The following is a 19,368-nucleotide window of genomic DNA, read 5'->3' as shown; positions in this document are numbered from 1 at the left end:
TTGTGACCCAAGTGCAGTACCCGGCACTTGGCCTTGTTGAACCTCATACAGTTGGCCTCAGCCCATCGGTCCAGCCTGTCCAGGTCCCTCTGCAGGGCCATCCTACCCTCCAGCAGATGGACACTCCCACCCAACTTGGTGTCATCTGCAAACTTACTGAGGGTTCACTCAATCCCCTCATCCAGATCATCAATAAAGATATTAAACAAGGCTGGCCCCAAAACAGAGCCCTGGGGAACACCGCTCGTGACCGGCTGCCAACTGGACTTAACTCCATTCACCACAACTCTCTGGGCTCGACCACCCAACCAGTTCTTTACCCAGTGAAGACTACGCCCATCCAAGCCATGAGCTGCCAGCCTCCCAAGGAGAATATTATGGGAGACAGTGTCAAAAGCTTTGCTAAAGTCCAGGTAAATGACATCCACAGCCTTTCCATCATCTACCAGGCGGGTCACCAGGTCATAAAAGGAGATCAGGTTGGTCAAGCAGGACCTGCCTTTCATGAACCCATGAATGGTTGTCATAGAGACATCCATACTGTAGTTCAATAGCAGTTACACCAGTTTACAGGGGGGATGAATTTACTTAAAATTCACTTAAAATTTATTTAAAAGTTACTCTTACTTAAGATTAAAGCTAAAGAAAAATGAAAAGGTAAGAAATTCCATGATAATAATACCACGTCACCATGTGTCAGGTTTTGTAATACTATTTGCTTTATATAAGCAACTGGCACTAATTACATCAATCATAATATTTTACTTTCAGTTATGTTAGTACAAGCCAATTCTCATATTTCATGAGTGCTCTGAAAGAAATAACTGCAGAACCATGTTTACCCTTCAGACTCACCAGTGCACTGTCATCTTCACTGATGAGCAATGTCTTTGGTGTTGATTATCGTAGTGTGGCGTAATCTTCAGTCATATTATTTCAACCCAGCTACAACTGTTGAATATTTTCCACTCCAAAAGTGAAAATTTTCCAGTGAATCCATATAGATTCACTTCCTTCGTAAGAAGGAAGACGAAATAGAAGCTATTATCTTTACCAGTGAAATCCCATCCAACTTCTTGGAAAAACTAATGGATTTATGGTAAGTATTGGGATAAGGTTCATTGTCCTCAGCCAGTAAAAAAGCCATGGATAATTTATTAATTAATAGAAACCAGCTGATCTCAGGCTTCTTTTTATATTCAATGGACACACACTAGCCTGGATTTAGAGTGTATAAAGCGCTCACTGGTTAGTACAATGGCACAGCACCTGAAGGCAACTGTTATCAAAGCTTTGGTCCTGTCCAGCATTGATGAAAAAAAAATTACTACAATTCACAAGCAAATGCTTGCCGATGAATGTACACAAGCAGCAGACAAGGATACAATACAGGACCCAGCCATCAGCAATGTAATGCCTTTGTGTAGGAACATGCTCCGTAGTACATAAGCACCTGGCTTCTACAACAGGGGACTTTTTCCTGTTGCACTCCTGTGGCTATGTCTTTTTCTGACCTCTCTGGTCTTTTCTCATTCTGGCATATATATGAGTGGGAGTCTTCCAAAACAGTTCATGAAAACAGTGGAGTAAAATATGTTATCATCCAGATACAAAGTTGAAGGCAGTAGGCAGATCTTACGATAACTTCAGCAAAAGAGTTGAAGACCTCTAATCAAAGTCTCTTTGAGTTCATAAATGTAACATGAAAAAGAATACTCTGCAAAATAGTGTTCTTATTTGCAGCAGCATCAATTAAAGGAGCACTGAAAAGTACCAAAACCAGATTCATTTATGTTACTACCAGATAGACAAAACTTACAGTCATGTTGAACAAGCCAAAAGCTACTGTAATTATTCCAGCTTTCCACACAAGCTGGCCTATATTCTTAGGGAAAACATATTGCATCTGTTCGACGTGATCCAGGGAAATACCACAGAAGGTAGAAGGAAGAAACATTATGAGAACATGATGAAATACACTGGAGAATTTTGAAGCAAATACAGTTTCAGAAGAGTACCCATATGTTCCAACATACATCATCAAAATTGGATCTTCTTCTCCTTTAGAAAACCATACTAGTCAAAACAGAGAATTCCTATTACATTCAAATATTCATTCATTGAGTTACATTCATTGAAATACATTCATCAAATTACATTCAATATTACATTCTACAGAAGTTGGGGTTTAGTTGGCTAAACCTAATATGACATCTATTCACTATTCTGCATCCTGCAAATTACTGATATGCAAAATATTCCTCTCAGCCATGAGGTGAGAAGTGAGTGACAGACTTCGTCTTTATGCCTAGCTGCATTCATCTACTCATTTTGAAATCTGTCACCTCAACTGAATGAGCACAAGAAGAAAAATGAGAGTTAATCATAAAGGATCAAATCCATATCCCATCTTTCCTCAAACAGAAATGTGATTGAGCTTGATGAGATCTCTGTCTGAGTACAAGTACAGTCGCTTGGTTTTTTGATGATAATTTTACTTTGGTAAATTCTTTGTTGTTTTGGAGGTGTTTCTTCTTTTTTTTTTTTTTCTGATGTAGAATTAGAAGCTTGATTGGGATCTTTGCATACAAAGGGAATTTCTAACAGGTCCTTGTACCTTAGTTAAATCTTTTATTCTTCTGGGGGATCTGTTTAGCAGAAGAGACCTCATAAGATGCAAAACTAGCATAAACCACTGTTCCTGGTTTGTGTGGGCATGGCCAGAATGTGTGAAACTCAGGGTACCTAACACATAGACTTTTGAAGCTTACGCTGAACTGCTGTAGTTGAGAGGAGCAGCTGGTCTACTTTGGTCTTTAGTGTGATTGGTGTAGGATCACTGCTAGCACTTCAGTTTTCACTATGTGTCCAGGAACCTATAGCTCCTCTGAATCTGTAAGGAATCATGTCTGAAGGGGTAACTATTTCAGCATATAACTGAAATACTTGACATGCTTTCAAATAAAGTAAAACAGTAGGCAAGAAAGGTTACCCAGCTCTGCTTTGTCTTTTTAGACACTTCTGCATGCATTTAGTGCACTATGGCGCATGCATATCTTTCTGTATCTGTGTCCAATATATCTGTAAAGCACGCAGGTTTAAGGTGCTAACTGTGATGGTTTGCATGCACAAATTTTGCAAGTACAGGTTTCCAGAAGACCTGGGTTTATAAAAGCCAGGGCTGATGCATAGAAGAGTACAACAATCACAAGTGTTTCTATTAGTCACCCAACAGTAATAGCTGTATATGGCAATGAGCAACAAGGACTGGAAATGACTGTCAGGTAATGAGGTTCATTTGAATGAATGAGACTACTGTGGCAAAGAACTTGGTGGAAATGGTCCTGGAAATCAGTAATGACCTATGGATTTTGTACTGTGACAATGGCTTGATAAGTCAGCCCTAACTAAACGTTCCGATTCAATTTTACAGCAATCACTCATTTTACTGCAGAGTGGTAGGTGATGCAGATCACCATTTGTTGTTATTTGTTTTCTAAATTAAATTATAAAACTGAGCAGTTTAATTGCATGTATCAAACTGCTGGTGTTAAGGGTTGTATCACAGAAAAGGCTGACAGATTTATAATTAATGACAGTGAAGCACAATAGGATCAACAGAAGTGAATTAACAAACGTTGATTTCTATTTGAAAGAGAAAATTACACTGCAATTTAGGGTACTTCAAAATGGCACTTAAAACAGAGAATTCTTCGGTCTTGACTTTACTGTAGCTACTTCTTTTGAGAGAGATAAAGGAAAAAATCTTCTACATGGCTGATGTCTATTTTAATGAGGCTTGCATCATTTTCTTGTTCAAGCTCTTAAGCTCCTATGTATCTTTTCAGTTCAAAGACAGCTCACTGATCAACATAACAGTTTTGCACAAACTAGCTTCGATAATCAGAATTTTTCATTAATCCAGAAGGTGTTCCTATTCTGGTATACTGCCATCCTGCAAGCCCTCTCTTCAAATTAATGAAATCAGGTGGCATGTCAACTCCAATGTCATTCATCTGCTTACTGGATTCTATGCATGCTGCTGCCACTATACAACAGATACCCTCCAACTAATTTCCAGATTGTACTGCTCATTCTGTTCCATAAAACTGAATAAAGAGGGTCAGGAAATCGAGGTAGTGAAGTAGACACTCTGTTTATCAGACCGGCAAAATTAGCAGAGAATATAAAGATACACTGAAAAGTACATGGACTCTTTATGCAAAGGACTATGTCTGCAGCTTCAAAAATATATGTACAATATACATAATACTTGCGCAGACACAATCTGCTGTAGATGGGGATTTCTACTCTTGAGAGAAAAGTTGGATTTGTGCTTACTTGCCTATATGAATAGTTTCATAAACTGTATGTAATCCTTACGGAACAGATTTTCTTTGTTGTATTTACAGAAGATGCTGGGATGTGATCTGAAACATACAGAGAATATAATTTTTTTAATCAATCGTAGCATCTTAGAAAAGCACACTCAATTCTTGTGCACAATGTCACTCTGACTTTGAAAATCACCAAACGAAACAGAATAAGTTTTGCCATCTGGAAATGAGACTTCCCATCAATGTCTACTTTACATGAAGGTATTCACCATTATATTTGAGCAAGTTACAGTTCTGTCCATGAAGGAAAAAAATCCAAGAATAGCACTTTCGCAAGACATTTTAAAGGATGTATCATAGTAAATTAGACCATTAGTCTAGTTAATCCAGTATCCTGCCCCTAGCAATGGCCAGGACTTCAGAATATAGCTTCTGATTTGTACCTGCTCAGACAGTGAGTGTTATTTCTCAGCTTCATGGTGATTTGTCACAGGCCTTTTAGAACAATCTTGTCCTGTTATGCTCAGATGCCAAAGTTATTTTGTTTTTTCTTTCAGAAGTTAACGGTCTTCAATTATTTACTCCCTTTCCATGTCAATCCAAAGGAGAAGCTGCTCATTCTTATGCAACAAATGAAATGAGAAGCAGTGTCGTGTTATCTGATTATATCAAATATGTGTTATATGCAATTTGAATGATAACTCTCTGCATTAAATCCACTAAAGGCAAGGAAAATATTTGCTACAGTGTTGATTGAAGATTACAGCAGGTGACTCCTGTAAGGAGTGTTTTGTGTTAATTGCAGAGTCAGGGAACTACCAGCCTCAAGTGGGACAGAAAGTTAGACAGACCTGAATGACAAAAAGAAATGTGCCAAATATGACAAGAAGAGAGAAGCCTTCTGCAAAGGCAAGGGAGGGGATTGTGTAAATGTCTCCTTTCTTCAGAATAAAAACCAAACTAGCATAATCATTCAGTTTATTACAATGACATTTCTATCACACCTTTCATTTTGGAAGAATTCAATGCATTTTCCAACTATCTAAAGATGATATGCAGTGCTGTTGGTTGGATAAAGTTTTAGTGGTAGAATTTTTAAATGTTTTGCATTATACAGATGGTAAAGAAAGGGATATATTATACAGTCATTCTACTGGAAATGCTAAAAAAAATGCACCAAATCCAGTAATCTTCAGCTTTTTACATGACGTGTAATAAAGATGTATGATGAACTACTCCAGTGCTATGTTACCACCATAAACAATGGTCTGAATTGAGTCCTCACTGCTTAGAGTTAGGGCTTATTTTGGGTTTGGGTTTCTTTTTTCCTTTGTTAAGTAATTTTATATGCATTCACACACATATATATATATTCAGTAGGTAAGTGGGAGCACTTCCATTCTATTTAACTTTGACAGTTAAATATAGACTCTTTTGCTTTTTACTGTTCCTTCCATTATTCTCAAACCACAACCAAAAGCAAGCACACTTCATAATCCAAAATCAGGATGTCCCCAGACAGGTGGTCTTGCTATCTATGAATAACTTTTAAATAATTAAGCAAGATAAAATGAAACAGCCTGGAGCAAGCTCCAAATAAGGCCGTCAGCTGCATCACAACCTAATGAGAAAAATACACTGAAAGCAGTCTTAGCTTAGTAATAGTGGCATGGGTGTCTGACTGTCATCGAGCTTCAGGAAGGGCTGTATCGACATGTGTAATGAATACATGTTCTTTGCTGCATTCCAGTCTGCACCCGTATTGGCAAGGATTGAGGAATACTTAGATCTTGAGAGACTTTTCCTATTACAAACTATAATAATCTTAAGCAATATCTTATTACGTACAGATTACTACTTAGACAATCAATATGAAACAATTGGTTCTGAAGAAGACACTGACAGTACCCAACAACAAACTTGCTTCTTTCCTCTTGCCTTCAACAGCTAGTGAACACTTGTGCTGGGTTTTGGATAAAATGGTCCTGAGATTTCAGAAGGGGCAGCTGAGAAAATGTCTCTGTTTCCTAAAGAACAAAGAAGGAGATGCTTTTGCTTGAGTCCATATGTTTTATATTTTCTCCCAAAGAAAAGAGAGTTCAGCCATTCTTTACAGGCCATTTAGAGTATCCAAGATACCCAGTACCCTAAACAAGAGTCACGGAGGCATGCCACAATATCTGCAGCCACTGTTTCCTTTAAAAAATGGTCGTGTGTAATTCTATCCGATTTATTACAGCCTATGCTATGGCACCAGCAATCTGCACTTCTTTCTGCTGTAGTTTGTTGCCTACCTCTTACAAAGCAGTATGACCCTAAAGAGTGGATGTAACCCAACACAAATAAAAAAGTTTTGCAGGATAACCAGACTGTGATGCCCAAGAAGATGCTGCATCAGTCACTGGACATGGTGGAGAAAGGGTCTTGAGTCTTTCTGCCTGTTAGTCATATCGACGAGGGTAGAGGACACTTGAGGGCTCTCTGGTGAGGAGATGAGGAGTGTGCAGGGTTGCATGCACTTTAGATATCTACTCAGTGAGGGAGCGCAGTGTTTCTTGTGTCACATAAATTGTAGTGCACACAGCACCATGTAATGCTAACTGCTGCTTATGTTTCACTAAACCATGGGCAAAGACAGGATGCTCAGAGGAAAGGATTTTTCTTTCTGAGACCTTTTGAAACACAGTTTCTGTTAGTCTCTGAAAGGTCAACCAGGACTTGCATAGTATTTCTAATTTTCCTGTTTCCAGTTCGAACCCCAGAATAACTGCAGTGGTTCTGTCTTTTAGTGAAATATAGCCAAAGTTCCCAAAAGATAGCCCACATGCCATTTGCATCCCACAAAGCCTTGATAACCCATAATGGCATTTTGTAATTGTGGTGTGGCATTTAACCGAGGTGCTGCATTCCAGGTGAAGTCCTTTATACAGTCACTAGCATTATTGCCCAGTTGTTCAATTGCATTCTAAGAAGGAACAGCCTCCTGTGAAAAACTTTCAGGATCATTAAAGTAGAATCATAGAATCATAGAATCGTTTAGGTTGGAAAAGACCTTTAAGATCATCCAGTCCAACCATTAACCTAACATTACCCAGTCCACACTAAACCAATTAAGGGTAGACTAGACTAAACCATGTCCCAAAGTGCCACGTCTACCCGTTTTCTGAACACTTCCAGGGATGGTGACTCCACCACCTCTCTGGGCAGCCTGTTCCAATGCTTGACTACCCTTTCTGTGAAGAAATTTTTCCTAATATCCAATCTAACATCTATCCAATCTACTTGTTTTTACTAACAAGTAAAAACATACTGTTGAAGGAATGTTACATACAGTCGTAGCAATCAGTCAGCTTCTGGTCAGTTCACAAATGTTAAATGCAAAGTATGCATTTAATGTATTGGAAATTCTTTTGGATTCCTTTGGTCTTGTGTAAGTTGTATTACCGAGTTTCTCCACAGCATGCCTTGAAGCTCTTGAAGCTCTGTATTAGCATCAGTGCTGCTGTTAGGTAGCTAATGCCCACTTCAAAGTCTCCAGTTTATATCTTAAAAAAAAAATATGAGTTAAAATACCAAAAGTGAAATATACTCAGCTTCTATCCTTCACCTTCACAATTATACTCTTTGTATGGAGGAACATCACAGCTCACCTTACACTGTTTCTTGTGAAGGTAGATAGACACTTGAACAGGATGGATTGTGTTTTTGCAAGATGAAGTGGATGTACAGCTGGCTTTGCTGCAGAGCCCTCTAATGGAGAAGATAAACAAAGGATTTGCTCCCACTTTTCACTGATGGAAGTCTGAGGTGGACCCTTATCCACATTTTTGCACACATCAAATAAGCTAGACAGGTAGTACTGCAGCCTGCTTGGTGGCCAGTAATTTTCATGTGTCAGGTCCCTTTATATAGTCCTGTCCGTCCATCTAAATCATAATTTGTATTGCTACCTACTGTGCAAATTACATACTTTTAGACACTTGTATTAGCATTCTTCAGTCCCAACCTAAAGTATCCCACTATTCCTGTTGCAAAGCTCTTAGACACAAAGGTGCCAAATGGTGTGGTGTTCACTTAATGAGTGTCCTGGTTTCAGCTGGGATAGAGTTCATTTTCTTCCTAGTAGCTGGCACTGTGCTGTGTTTTGGATTTAGTATGAGAATAATGTTGGTAACACACTGATGTTTTAGTTGTTGATAAGTAGTGTTTACACTCATCAAGGGCTTTTCAGCTTCCCATGCTCTGCCAGGTGCACAAGAAGCTGGGAGGGGGCACAGCCAGGACAGCTGACCCAAACTGGCCAAAGGGCTATTCTATACCATATGACGTCATGCTCAGTATATAGACTGTGGGGAGTTGGCTGGGGGGCAGCGATCGCTGCTCAGGGTCTGGCTGGGCATCGGTCAGCGGGTGGTGAGCAACTGCATTGTGCATCACTTGCTTTGTATATTCTTTTATCATTATTATTATTATTATTATTATTATTACTACTACTACTACTACTACTACTACTACTACTACTACTACTACTTTCTTGTCCTCTGCTGTCCTGTTAAACTGCCTTTATCTCAGCCCACGGGGTTTAGGTTTTTTTTCCAATTCTCTCCCCCATCCCACAGGGGTGCGGGGGGGAGGGTGAGTGAACAGCTGTGTGGTGCTGAGTTGCCAACTGGGGTTAAACCACAGCAATGAGATTGCAGTTCATGGCTTGAATAGAGCCATGTGGAGTCTTAAGAAGGAAAAGGTCTTATATTATCCTAGAGCTGTATCTCTTTCTTAAAATACATGCGTGTATATACATCTGTATGTGTGCACACAGGCACTTACTGACACTACAACTCGTGATAGTTCCATGCTACTAATCTGCTTGCCTGTTCTTTTCTGTAGCCCAGATGATTTACTGAATGCACTGAATGAGGGTATCAGCCGTGCTGATGTGATCATTACATCAGGAGGTGTATCTATGGGGGAAAAGGTATGCTAAATTTAAGTATGACTTGCTGCAATATATGTTAGAATTTCAAGCCAGAGTCTGTCACCAGAGCTTCTACCTTTGTATTAATGTTTATTAAAAAGGGGTCTTACTTTTTTTGGAACACTTAAATGTGAATTAATTCAGGAAATAGTCTTCAATGCTATCTTCATTCCCTTTGTTCTTATTACTGTACTATAGTAGACATAGTACAACAGGGAAGATTTTAATTCTTGATGTGAGTGATTTGCAAATGTGTTTTTATTTAAGGAATGATTTATGTAGCTATGATGAGGAAGGTGCTTGATTAATAGCACATGAAGGTAACAGACTTCTTTTTATTCTTAGAGCAGGTAAAATGTAGATAGAATAAAGCTACTTTGAAAGTACTTCGAAAAGCAACCTGAGTGTATAAATAGCTCTCCCTTACTCAGCAGATCTGTTTCCTGAACATGCCAAAGCTATATCTGTTACAAAAATAGTCTTATCACATTTTGCGCCTGATAGTCCTACAGAGGCAATACATACGAGACACAGTGAGCTGATATATTTGCCTTTTGAATCATTAACAGAATTGTTGATTGAGTTCCTGTTGATAATCCCTGTGCCAAAACCATCAAAGAAAATAGGGATACACAGATGCTGGTGGGGCGTAGATGAACCTGCAGGACATTTATTAATCATGACTTATGCGAAGGAAAACTCAGATTACTTTTTGATCCCAGGCTGAATCTGTGAGTTTGGCAGGTAAAAGAAACATCTCTCCTTTTATAACTAACAGATTAAAGACAGTCATTAGGAGATGGCAAACATGAGTGCTGTTTTTGTCACTTTTCTGAGTAGAAATCATATTGTTGGATACATCATGAAAACGGCTAACTAGTTAAACCAGTGCCAATTACTTTCAATCACATTATTGTCCTCAGCATTCCTAGAAAACTAATCAAGGACAAGTGCTGGTCTTTAAATTGGGAACGTGGTGACATAGTGCAGGCACAGGAACACTAGGAAGTCACTGGACTGCTGAATGGTCTTATGGGCATTTATGCCTTCTGTCTAATTTCTCCCCAGTCTGAGTTTGAGGCAACAGCATAAAGTCAATAGGCTTTATATTCCACTGGTGGTTAGCCCTCTGATACTGAGCTTGCAACAGTTTGAGTGAAATAACTGTGAACATCCAAAACATAAATAGAAAGTAAAAACGGGGTTAATACAATCAATAATTGAGAATTCATGCCTGGCTGAAAAAAGTTGTACTTGAACACACACAAAAAAAAAAAAAAAAAAGAAAGAAAAAGATGGGAAAACTGCAAGGGAGCTTTAGATTTACTGCTTCCAAAGTCTCTCTTCACAGGTGACTTATGTCCTGTGTCTTTAATCTCACTAAACACAACAGACAGGATACCACATCTTTGAGCACAGCAATTTTCAATAAAGACTAAACAAGTAATTCAATTTGTTTTAATAACTGGATCAATTGTGTTTATGCAAAATCATTTAACTTGAACTAACGCACAAGCCACCCACAGTTTTTCCTTTCTAAGGACTGTTAAACCCGACCACTGTGAATTAGACCATGTCCCCAAGAAATTACAATAATTACAGTATCCTGGAAAACTATGATTTCTACAGTACACTATTGATTTCAAAAGTACTAGGAGATCTCTAATTCTGCTGCTAGATAGCTTCCATGGCAAAAGTTAAATAACTTGATGATTTTAAGTCATAACTTTGAACCATAAAGGCTTTTTTCCATCTTTGACATAGAGAATGTTTGAGTAATAGGTATTTGTGGGGTCCTCTAAGATTCTGATGCTGCAGCTGACTTTTAAGTAAATATATTACTATCACCTCGTGGAGTCAGGTTTGGCACCTAAAATGAATCTGTTCTTCACCTCTTCTTTTTGAAAATGCTTTCTTTCAAATACTGGAAATTCCCCACTGGACTGTAGCACTTTCAGGATATGAAAAGTCTTTCATCTTCACTTGATACTAATTAATTGCTTTGAATGCTTAGATGATGTAAGCCACTTTGATGTTATTTAATTGATTTTCTTCTTTTAATTTAAACAGGACTATCTTAAACAGGTGCTGGATATTGATCTTCACGCACAGATTCACTTTGGCAGAGTTTTTATGAAACCAGGGTAAGAAATCTTTCTACTTAGGAAGCATAGATGGAGGCTATACTGGGCCAAATATCCTGTGTAAGTGCTTCAGTAGGTTTCAGTTTTCCAAATATACTATAAACTACATGGTAGATATATATGAGAAAAGAAGCAAAATCAGTCCTATTCAGATTAGTTATCATCTTTATGGGTGAAATTAACTGGAACAGAGAGATTACTTTTTATCAGTAAGAGATATTTCTCTAACTGTTGCAAATCAGGTTTGGGAATTCGGGGGAAATCAGCATGGTAGAAACATGGCCACAGTCTTCACTGTGATCACAGAGCTCAGATATTGACGTCGTTATGAAATAACCGGGAAATATAAGGGCATTTAACTGCTGGTTTGCTTAACAAGCATCTCATTTCACTTCAAAATTTGCATAAGTCATATTCCTACAAAGAAGCAATGTCTTGAGAGAGGTTGAATGACAGCTAGTTTACAAAGTTTTACCTAATTGGTATACGGAGCATAGTAATTTTAAAGTAAACACAGTCCTTTATGTGTTTAGTTTGCTTCAGAAAACTGTTTCAGTATTGCTTTCCTTTGCTGTAGCACTGCTAATTAATGAATCTGGAAGCATGCTTTGTAGAGAAAATGAAAACTACATGTATTGAAAATAGCGAGTTCCCTTTCACAGTACAGTAGCAGAAAGACGTCTAGAGCTCTGCCTCACTAACCATGGAGTGCAGTTTGTTTGCAAGCTAGGTTGGCACGGTCCAGTAACACAAGGCCAAGTGCAGCTTTGAGGGATGATTCCCTCTAGCCCCTAACTGTTGCCAGGGAGCAGAACAGAAAGTGGGTGTTTGCTGTGAAAACAGACAAATACTTTTACTGCCTCTGCATTCAATCCTGTAAAGAACTGCATGTGGGTTTGGTGCTTGTACTGCTACTACCACAACCTCCCTTCCGTAAAAGGAACAAGTGAGCTGAAAGCATGTTTCTTCCCGTGCTGGATGTAACGCAGGCATGGAAATTGCTCACTGCTTCTGTCATACTGTTACAACCGATGTGGGGAAGTCCCAAAAGTGCACTCCAACCTCTGCTGCTGACAAGAATGGATAACCTGATTTAGAGAATTCAGAATATTAAATTCTGGTTCTGGCTTATCTGAAAGCTAACATAATTCTTTCTTCCGGTGATCCCTCTGTAGACTTGTAGGAATAAACTTTTAATAACTAGCCAGAAAAGCTTTACGAAGTCTTCTTTTCCCCAAACATCCATTTTCATTTTATGCCATAAGAAAGAGATTTCTCACTGCTACCAAAACATTTGGTCATCTAGTCTTACTGAGAATGTAAGCACTCTCATCTTCATTGGCTGTAGTGCAATAGCAAATACTGCGTCTTAGTTTTTATTAAATCTGTCTTAAAAGGCCTTAGATAGGAATTGCGATTGCTATCTTGGGAAAAATTCCCTTGAGTAAGTTCCAAGAGCAAAGCCAGAATTTGCTTTGTATGCCTGTATTTTGATGTGCTACATGACTGCAGAGTGATGCCTGGGATTTACCATTCCTCCACTTGATCTGAAAGTTGCTGAGCTAATGTAAAGTTGTATCTTGTCTAGCAGCACTGCCAGAAGAAAGTACTGGAAGACTTTACCAATGCTGGTGTTGAAATCTCATATGGGAATTCAGAGTTTCCAGTAAATACGAATTAGCAATTAGATTTTTTTGTAGCTCAGTTTGTGCACCAGTTATAAGATTTGGAGGTCTGGCACATAGTTACCATTACATTGGAGACATTTTAAAACAGAAACTTCAAACGCCAACTTCCCCTGGTAAAATAGGATATTGATTAGTCCTAGCAGATACAAAACTAGGTAGTAATGGTCAAAGCGTGGCAAATCTCCAAAGTTGCTGCTGGTCAGCAACTATCATCTGCTGGCCAGGTGATAGTTCAAGATGAAGCCAAGGAACTCATACTAATTATTGCTCCTATAAAGTATAATTTCTGATGTTTAAAAGGATGCTATTAACATAGGTATATAGAAACCTTTTTTAAACGGATGACGCCCTTTTCTTTGCCAGCCACATTCTTGAGCCATCCCATTACTGTCCTGTTTGTATAACTGTAATAGCCCTGGTAGATCACTCGGGAGCAGCTCTGAACGGCAGAGAGAGCTCTTTACTGATAGACCTACATCTTACCTGGCTGCAGCTCTGCCTGTGTATCTGAATTTGTTCGTCTGCAGACTAGCTAGCATTTGCTGCTCTGAAATACTGCTCCATTGTCACTACTGCTGCAGACAATGGAGTAAGGGAAATTAGAGTCACTAATGTTACAAAAAATTTGGAGAACCTTATATGAAAAACAAATACAGCTCTGTAACTGTGTAATTTCAGTATTACTTCTTTGTTAAGTGGCTTCTAGCATGAAGACAGGATTTAGATTTTTGATTACTGGTTCACCTGCTCTTAGATGTTTCCTCACCAGAAGCAAAATTGTGTATTTAAAACTTCATAGCTGAATACCAACAAAAACTAATTGTTCTGTCATCACAAAGAGAGGATTATACCCCCAGTACGGAATAAGCAGCAGGTGCTAATGAACTGCTGAGAGAGATCCTGTTTTGTTTTCTTTTCCAAATGTTTTATATAATAACATAGTAACTTGGCAGTGCTAGGTTAACAGTTGGACTTGATGGTCTTAAAGGTCTTTTCCAACCTAAACGATTCTATCATCCTGTGATTCTATAATAATGTTCAAAGTCTAGTGCAGATATTAAATAGCTTTCCTTTTCCATAGCCTGCCAACAACTTTTGCAACTCTGGATATTGATGGCGTAAGAAAAATAATCTTTGCACTCCCAGGTAAGTTGTTTTTTGGATTACTTTTGTTACTGTGCATAGATGACAGACATGAAACAGAATAGTGTTGTTTACAGCACCTATGTCTGGTGTTGGCATCCCTGCGGAAGGTACCTGTGAGGTTTTCCCAGAAATTTCCAGAAGAGACAGACTTATAGGGTTATACTAAGGAGTTCTTTCTTGTTCCTGTCCTCAGAATTTGCCGGTGTACAGGCCTTATGATTTCTTCCATCCAACAATTTCTTTGGGTCTTATAAGTGGTACTATACACGGGTGGTTTTTTCCTACAGCTCCCTCCACCTTCACAGTAAATATTCTGTGCATGTAAGTCAGTGCATCCACTCTGAAGTATTGAAAATGGAGACAAAAACGAGGGAATGCCAAGGAACATGTCACAGAGTATTTTTTTTATCATGATTGTACTGTGGAACCAAAAGAGGGCAGCGTCGCTTCACCTCCTGCGTGCTGCGTCGCCTCGGGAAATCACAGCATTCAGAATATACATTTCCTTAGGGATCTGGCTACAAATCTCTGTCCTCCTAAATCAGGAGGAATTTATTTTACTCTTATTGCTCTGGCTTTGCATGGATTTCTGACTACACAAGGAATCCTGTTCTTGATAAACTGGTGGTTTTCAGATGTACCTCTAGTGCTTTTTCTCTCTCTTGTTTTAGTTGCTGCGGTACATTTTCTTCCAGGGGAGAGATCAAGGGAGCATCTGTCTGATCGTAGTATTTATTTTAGGACTGTCATCTAGGGAAGTCCAGATGTGTAAGCCAAGCGATGTTTGACAGACAGTCATACACCTCTCTTGTGAGTCAACAGAAAACATACAAATCAGTAGAATTCTCCTCAGAATTTGTACTAAAGCATTTTGCCACTCTGTTAGGGAATTGAAGGTTATTTTTCCATAGGTCTTGGAAACCTTAATCATGAATCCCTAGCCCTATCAGCTAGGACCTATACCTGTGCACAATAAACCCTGCACAATAAACCCTGCCCTGGCCCCAGACAAATATAGGTGTAAAACAAAAGGCAACAGATGAACAGAGGCAAATGGTGGGGCCCGAGGAACATAGGGCAGTTCTGGGCAGAGCAGGATTTCAGCACACCATCAGCCAGAGAGTGTAGCTTTCAACAGGTGTACTTGCCACATGCCATTCCAGTCTTGAACGAACTGTTTCCTGTATGCAGCATGAAAAGCTCTTTAGAGTCCTTTAGAGTGCAATTGCTATAAAAACATGAGACCACTTTAAGCATTTCACAGAGTAGATCAAGAGCGAATCACCACCAACTGTTCTTTGTCCTACAGGCAACCCTGTGTCAGCTGTTGTCACTTGCAATCTCTTTGTTGTTCCTGCACTGAGGAAAATGCAGGGTATCCTGGATCCTCGGCCCACCATCATCAAAGCCAGGGTAAGAAGCTTGTCCTCTATTTAAAAATTCTGTCATGATGTTGAAGCACAGCTCTTTGGGCTCTGAAAGGCTGGCTGGTTTGGGGAATCTGAACCCTAGACTAACTCTGGCAAGTTGAAGGAAGTTCACACAAAACAGAGGTACATTCTCAATCTCTGTTAATGGTAATATTCAGTCCCATAATTTCTAAGAGTTAGATGGCCATCTAATGGAGCAAGATATACAGATGCAGAGGCAGCCATTTGCCAATCAGGCAGGAGGGACGCTTTCCTGTTTAAAAAAAAAAGTTTGTTTTAACCTGTGGTAAAAAATGCGGAGTAATCTGCGAATACCTAAAGAGTTGGATAGTTCTGTATTAGCAATAGGAAATACAAACTTCAAAGCCTTTCTGTTCTTGAGTGATTCATGGAAGTAACCCACATGACCCGCACCCTAAGCAATATAAATCCCTTAAACTATTCATTTCAGTCTTATAAGAAATCATGGATATTGTAACTCTGTTTAATATAGATTCAAGACGTTATTATGCTCTATTATTCTCCTATTTTTCATTCAAATAAAGTACCAAGGAACACATTACCTTTTATAGTTTTCCTAGTGTTCTTGGCTAGTGCACTTTTCTCTTACTGCTTATCCTGTGTCTCTCTTTCCCACCTCCTCGGGCATCCAGATTTTTCTTTATCTCACAGCTAAAATATTCTAAAACAGAGAGCAGTTTGTAGCGACCCTCATTTTTGCATGAATTTTCCAGTGTGTTCCATTTAATTCCATTGCGAGCCATCCCCTGTATGTCTTTTCATTTCAAAGACTGACCATTTTCCTTTTATCAGAGCTAGTAGGATTTTAAGTGTGAATAACTTTTTTATCTTTATGCAGTGTAATCCAGAGACGATAAAGCTTTTTTCCAGAGAAATACTACCTTTAAACTGCCAGTAAAGGAACAGCTTTGGACTATTCCACTTAATGCATGTAGACTCCATCATACACTTTGATATTATAATATCACAGTTGTATTTCCCTTAAATATATTGCAGTCTCTACCTTCTACAGCTTTTGATCTTGCACTAGACATCATCTGACCTCAAAATGGAAGTTTTTAAAAAGACTTGTTTTTAAGGAAAAACAATTGAGCAGATGGTTCCATTATCTTAGACAGTGTAATCTGAACGCATGACATTTTCATCCTTTCTTTGCTTCTTCTACAGTTATCATGTGATGTAAAATTGGACCCCCGCCCAGAATACCATCGGTGCATACTGACTTGGCATCACCAAGAACCACTACCTTGGGCACAGAGTACAGGTTAGTGCGCAGTCGCACAGACTGACAGACGCACTCACACAGGTCCTTGCCTTCCTACATATATGTCTAAAAACAACCAAGCGTCTGCATGTGTTTTTTCATATAACCTTCCTTATGCAGACTGATTTGCTGACATACTTGTGCACATGCGTACATGTACATTAGTATAAAATTCAGTCATCATAAAATTCAGTCTTCATATCACTTACCAACTTAACCATTAAAACTTCCTTTATCTGAATAAACTGCCTTTATACACACACACACACGCACTCACTCAAAATACAGCTGTATGTTTGCATATGTACACACATTCCTTTTTATAAACATCCACCCATGCTTACTTGCACTCACAAGCACATTTGCTTATTTTTGCTCTTGTGCATGTACTAAACAAACACAAGTTGGGACATAGGTAGGAACAATACAAATAAAAGAAGTGTGATTCTAGCTGAACTGGAAAAGTAGAAGAGAGAGCAAAGGCTGTATATGTTCTCCTAAAACAGACTAAGACTTTTATTAGTCATGTTTGCCACCTAGGGATACTTCTGGATACTCAGCTGCAGTTGAGGTAAATACCGTATTTGAATACTTTTTTAGCTGTATACTGCTAGAAGACCGACTCTGCCAGTTTCTCAAGAGATGCAGGTCCTTAAACAACTAATTGTCTTTTTGCTACATCCAAATTGTTCAATACAAAGCACTATATACAAGTCTCCACAGGGAAGACATTAGTTCAAATGCATTGTAGTGTTTACTCAGAGAAAGTTCTTACCATTGACACCCAAGATCACACAGCCTCTGACATATTTCCAGGTATAAGTTGAGGTACTACTTATATCTATACTGCTGTATTTGGTTTAACTGTTTTGTTGTGCACCGCTTCTTTCCTTACGCAAGCAGACTGTTTGGAATGATTTCTCTGTCGGTCTGGAAGTTTGAAAACCAAGAAACTAAAGGGCGTGACTTTTTATTGCATTTTCATTTTTTGTCAGTACTAACAATATGATACTGTTCATCTTCAGGACATGTTGTGAAGCTCAGTGTCCCAAAGAAACCCATTCTTTTGAGGTGGTATATATTATGGATTTACGCAGCCGGCCACCGTAACAGGGTCTGACCCTAGGATCCCGCTGAAAAATGTAAAGTCCGAGTGAAGGTTTCCAATTCCTCTTCTACTAGTTCTCAGGTTACAGCTCAAGCTGGGTGCCTCTGGAGAGGGACCCCTATCACAGATCGCACCCTCCAATTATACCTGTACACCCAGCACCCAATCCCCAAGTCCAATCACTTAATTCTGGTCGGTGGTCTCTTGATTTCTTACTAGTTTTCTTTGTCGCTGGGCTGGCCGCCTTCTGAAGTTACCTCATTCTCTTGGAATTGTTTCCTTGATCCTTATCTTCTTCATTATGCTAGCATCTGGCAGATTCAGCTAGTTCTGTGTTAGCAGCATTAGTTTTATCAAAAAGTTTACTCTCCATCAGCTCTTGTGGCCTAAGGTTTCAACTACTTTAACTACTACTGCTAAGCTACTAATGCTAAACGAGACTATTCAGAGAGAACAGTACAGTTGATCTAACTTATTCTATAACAGTACATTAAAAACATTCTAGAATGTGCTGGTTTTAGTCTTTGTACAATTGGAATTAGGTACACAAATTGAAAAATAAAGTAATTTTAATAGGATTAGGAATTCCAATGGAAAAGCAATTTACTATGACAAGGTACGAGGTACAGATAATGTGGAAGGCTGGATACGAAAGCAATCAGCAGAGGGAATGAGAGTTTTGAGAGCCAGAGCAATGAGAGGCTGACTAATTCTCTACAGAGTTCTCTGTTTCCATCCACCTTGGAAGAGCGAGATCCCAGCTCTACGGATAAGTTAGCAACATGAACATCTTCGTAAGAACAGCTCTGGTTTCCCATGTGGAGTGTTGCAGCATTTGAAACTAACTGAAAACTTAACTGAAATTTTTCTCTCGCTCTCCTGTAGGGAATCAGATGAGCAGTCGTCTGATGAGTATGCGCAGTGCCAATGGACTGTTGATGCTACCTCCAAAGACAGAGCAGTATGTGGAGCTTCACAAGGGGGAGGTGGTGGATGTCATGGTCATTGGAAGGCTATGATGTCACCAGCAAGAGCGAAGCTTTGATGCATGTCCACATATCATTGACTGTATCCTGTAATATGCAACGGCACAGCTAGTTTTTCTGATTTGGATAAAAGTTGATCAGTATAGTCAACATCTTGAATTATATTTCAAATGGAATTTAAATAAATACCTTTTAAAAAAAACTTTAAAACAAATCTTAACAAAGAAATTTATTCTGATTATATCAAAGCAAGTTTTTCCTTTCCTTGC

General features: G+C 38.9%; 1 protein-coding gene across 8 annotated transcripts in view; it reads left to right on the top strand.

Moving 5' to 3' along the window:
* GPHN (gephyrin) overlaps positions 1-19,132 on the top strand; it is a 314,644-nt gene extending 295,512 nt beyond the window's left edge. For all 8 annotated transcript variants that reach the window (XM_075713210.1, XM_075713207.1, XM_075713208.1 and 5 more), the window contains 6 exons: positions 9,225-9,312; positions 11,383-11,456; positions 14,226-14,290; positions 15,600-15,703; positions 16,909-17,005; positions 18,999-19,132. In XM_075713210.1, coding sequence (XP_075569325.1) covers positions 9,225-9,312; positions 11,383-11,456; positions 14,226-14,290; positions 15,600-15,703; positions 16,909-17,005; positions 18,999-19,132 — 562 coding nt within the window. The remainder of the gene's footprint in view (positions 1-9,224; positions 9,313-11,382; positions 11,457-14,225; positions 14,291-15,599; positions 15,704-16,908; positions 17,006-18,998) is intronic.
* Positions 19,133-19,368: the final 236 nt, after the last annotated feature.

This window comes from Pelecanus crispus, chromosome 6, assembly GCF_030463565.1.
Source record: "Pelecanus crispus isolate bPelCri1 chromosome 6, bPelCri1.pri, whole genome shotgun sequence".
NCBI classification, from domain to species: Eukaryota; Metazoa; Chordata; class Aves; order Pelecaniformes; family Pelecanidae; genus Pelecanus; species Pelecanus crispus.
Note: the sequence above shows the minus strand (reverse complement) of the source record. Positions and strands in the feature narration are given on the sequence as shown.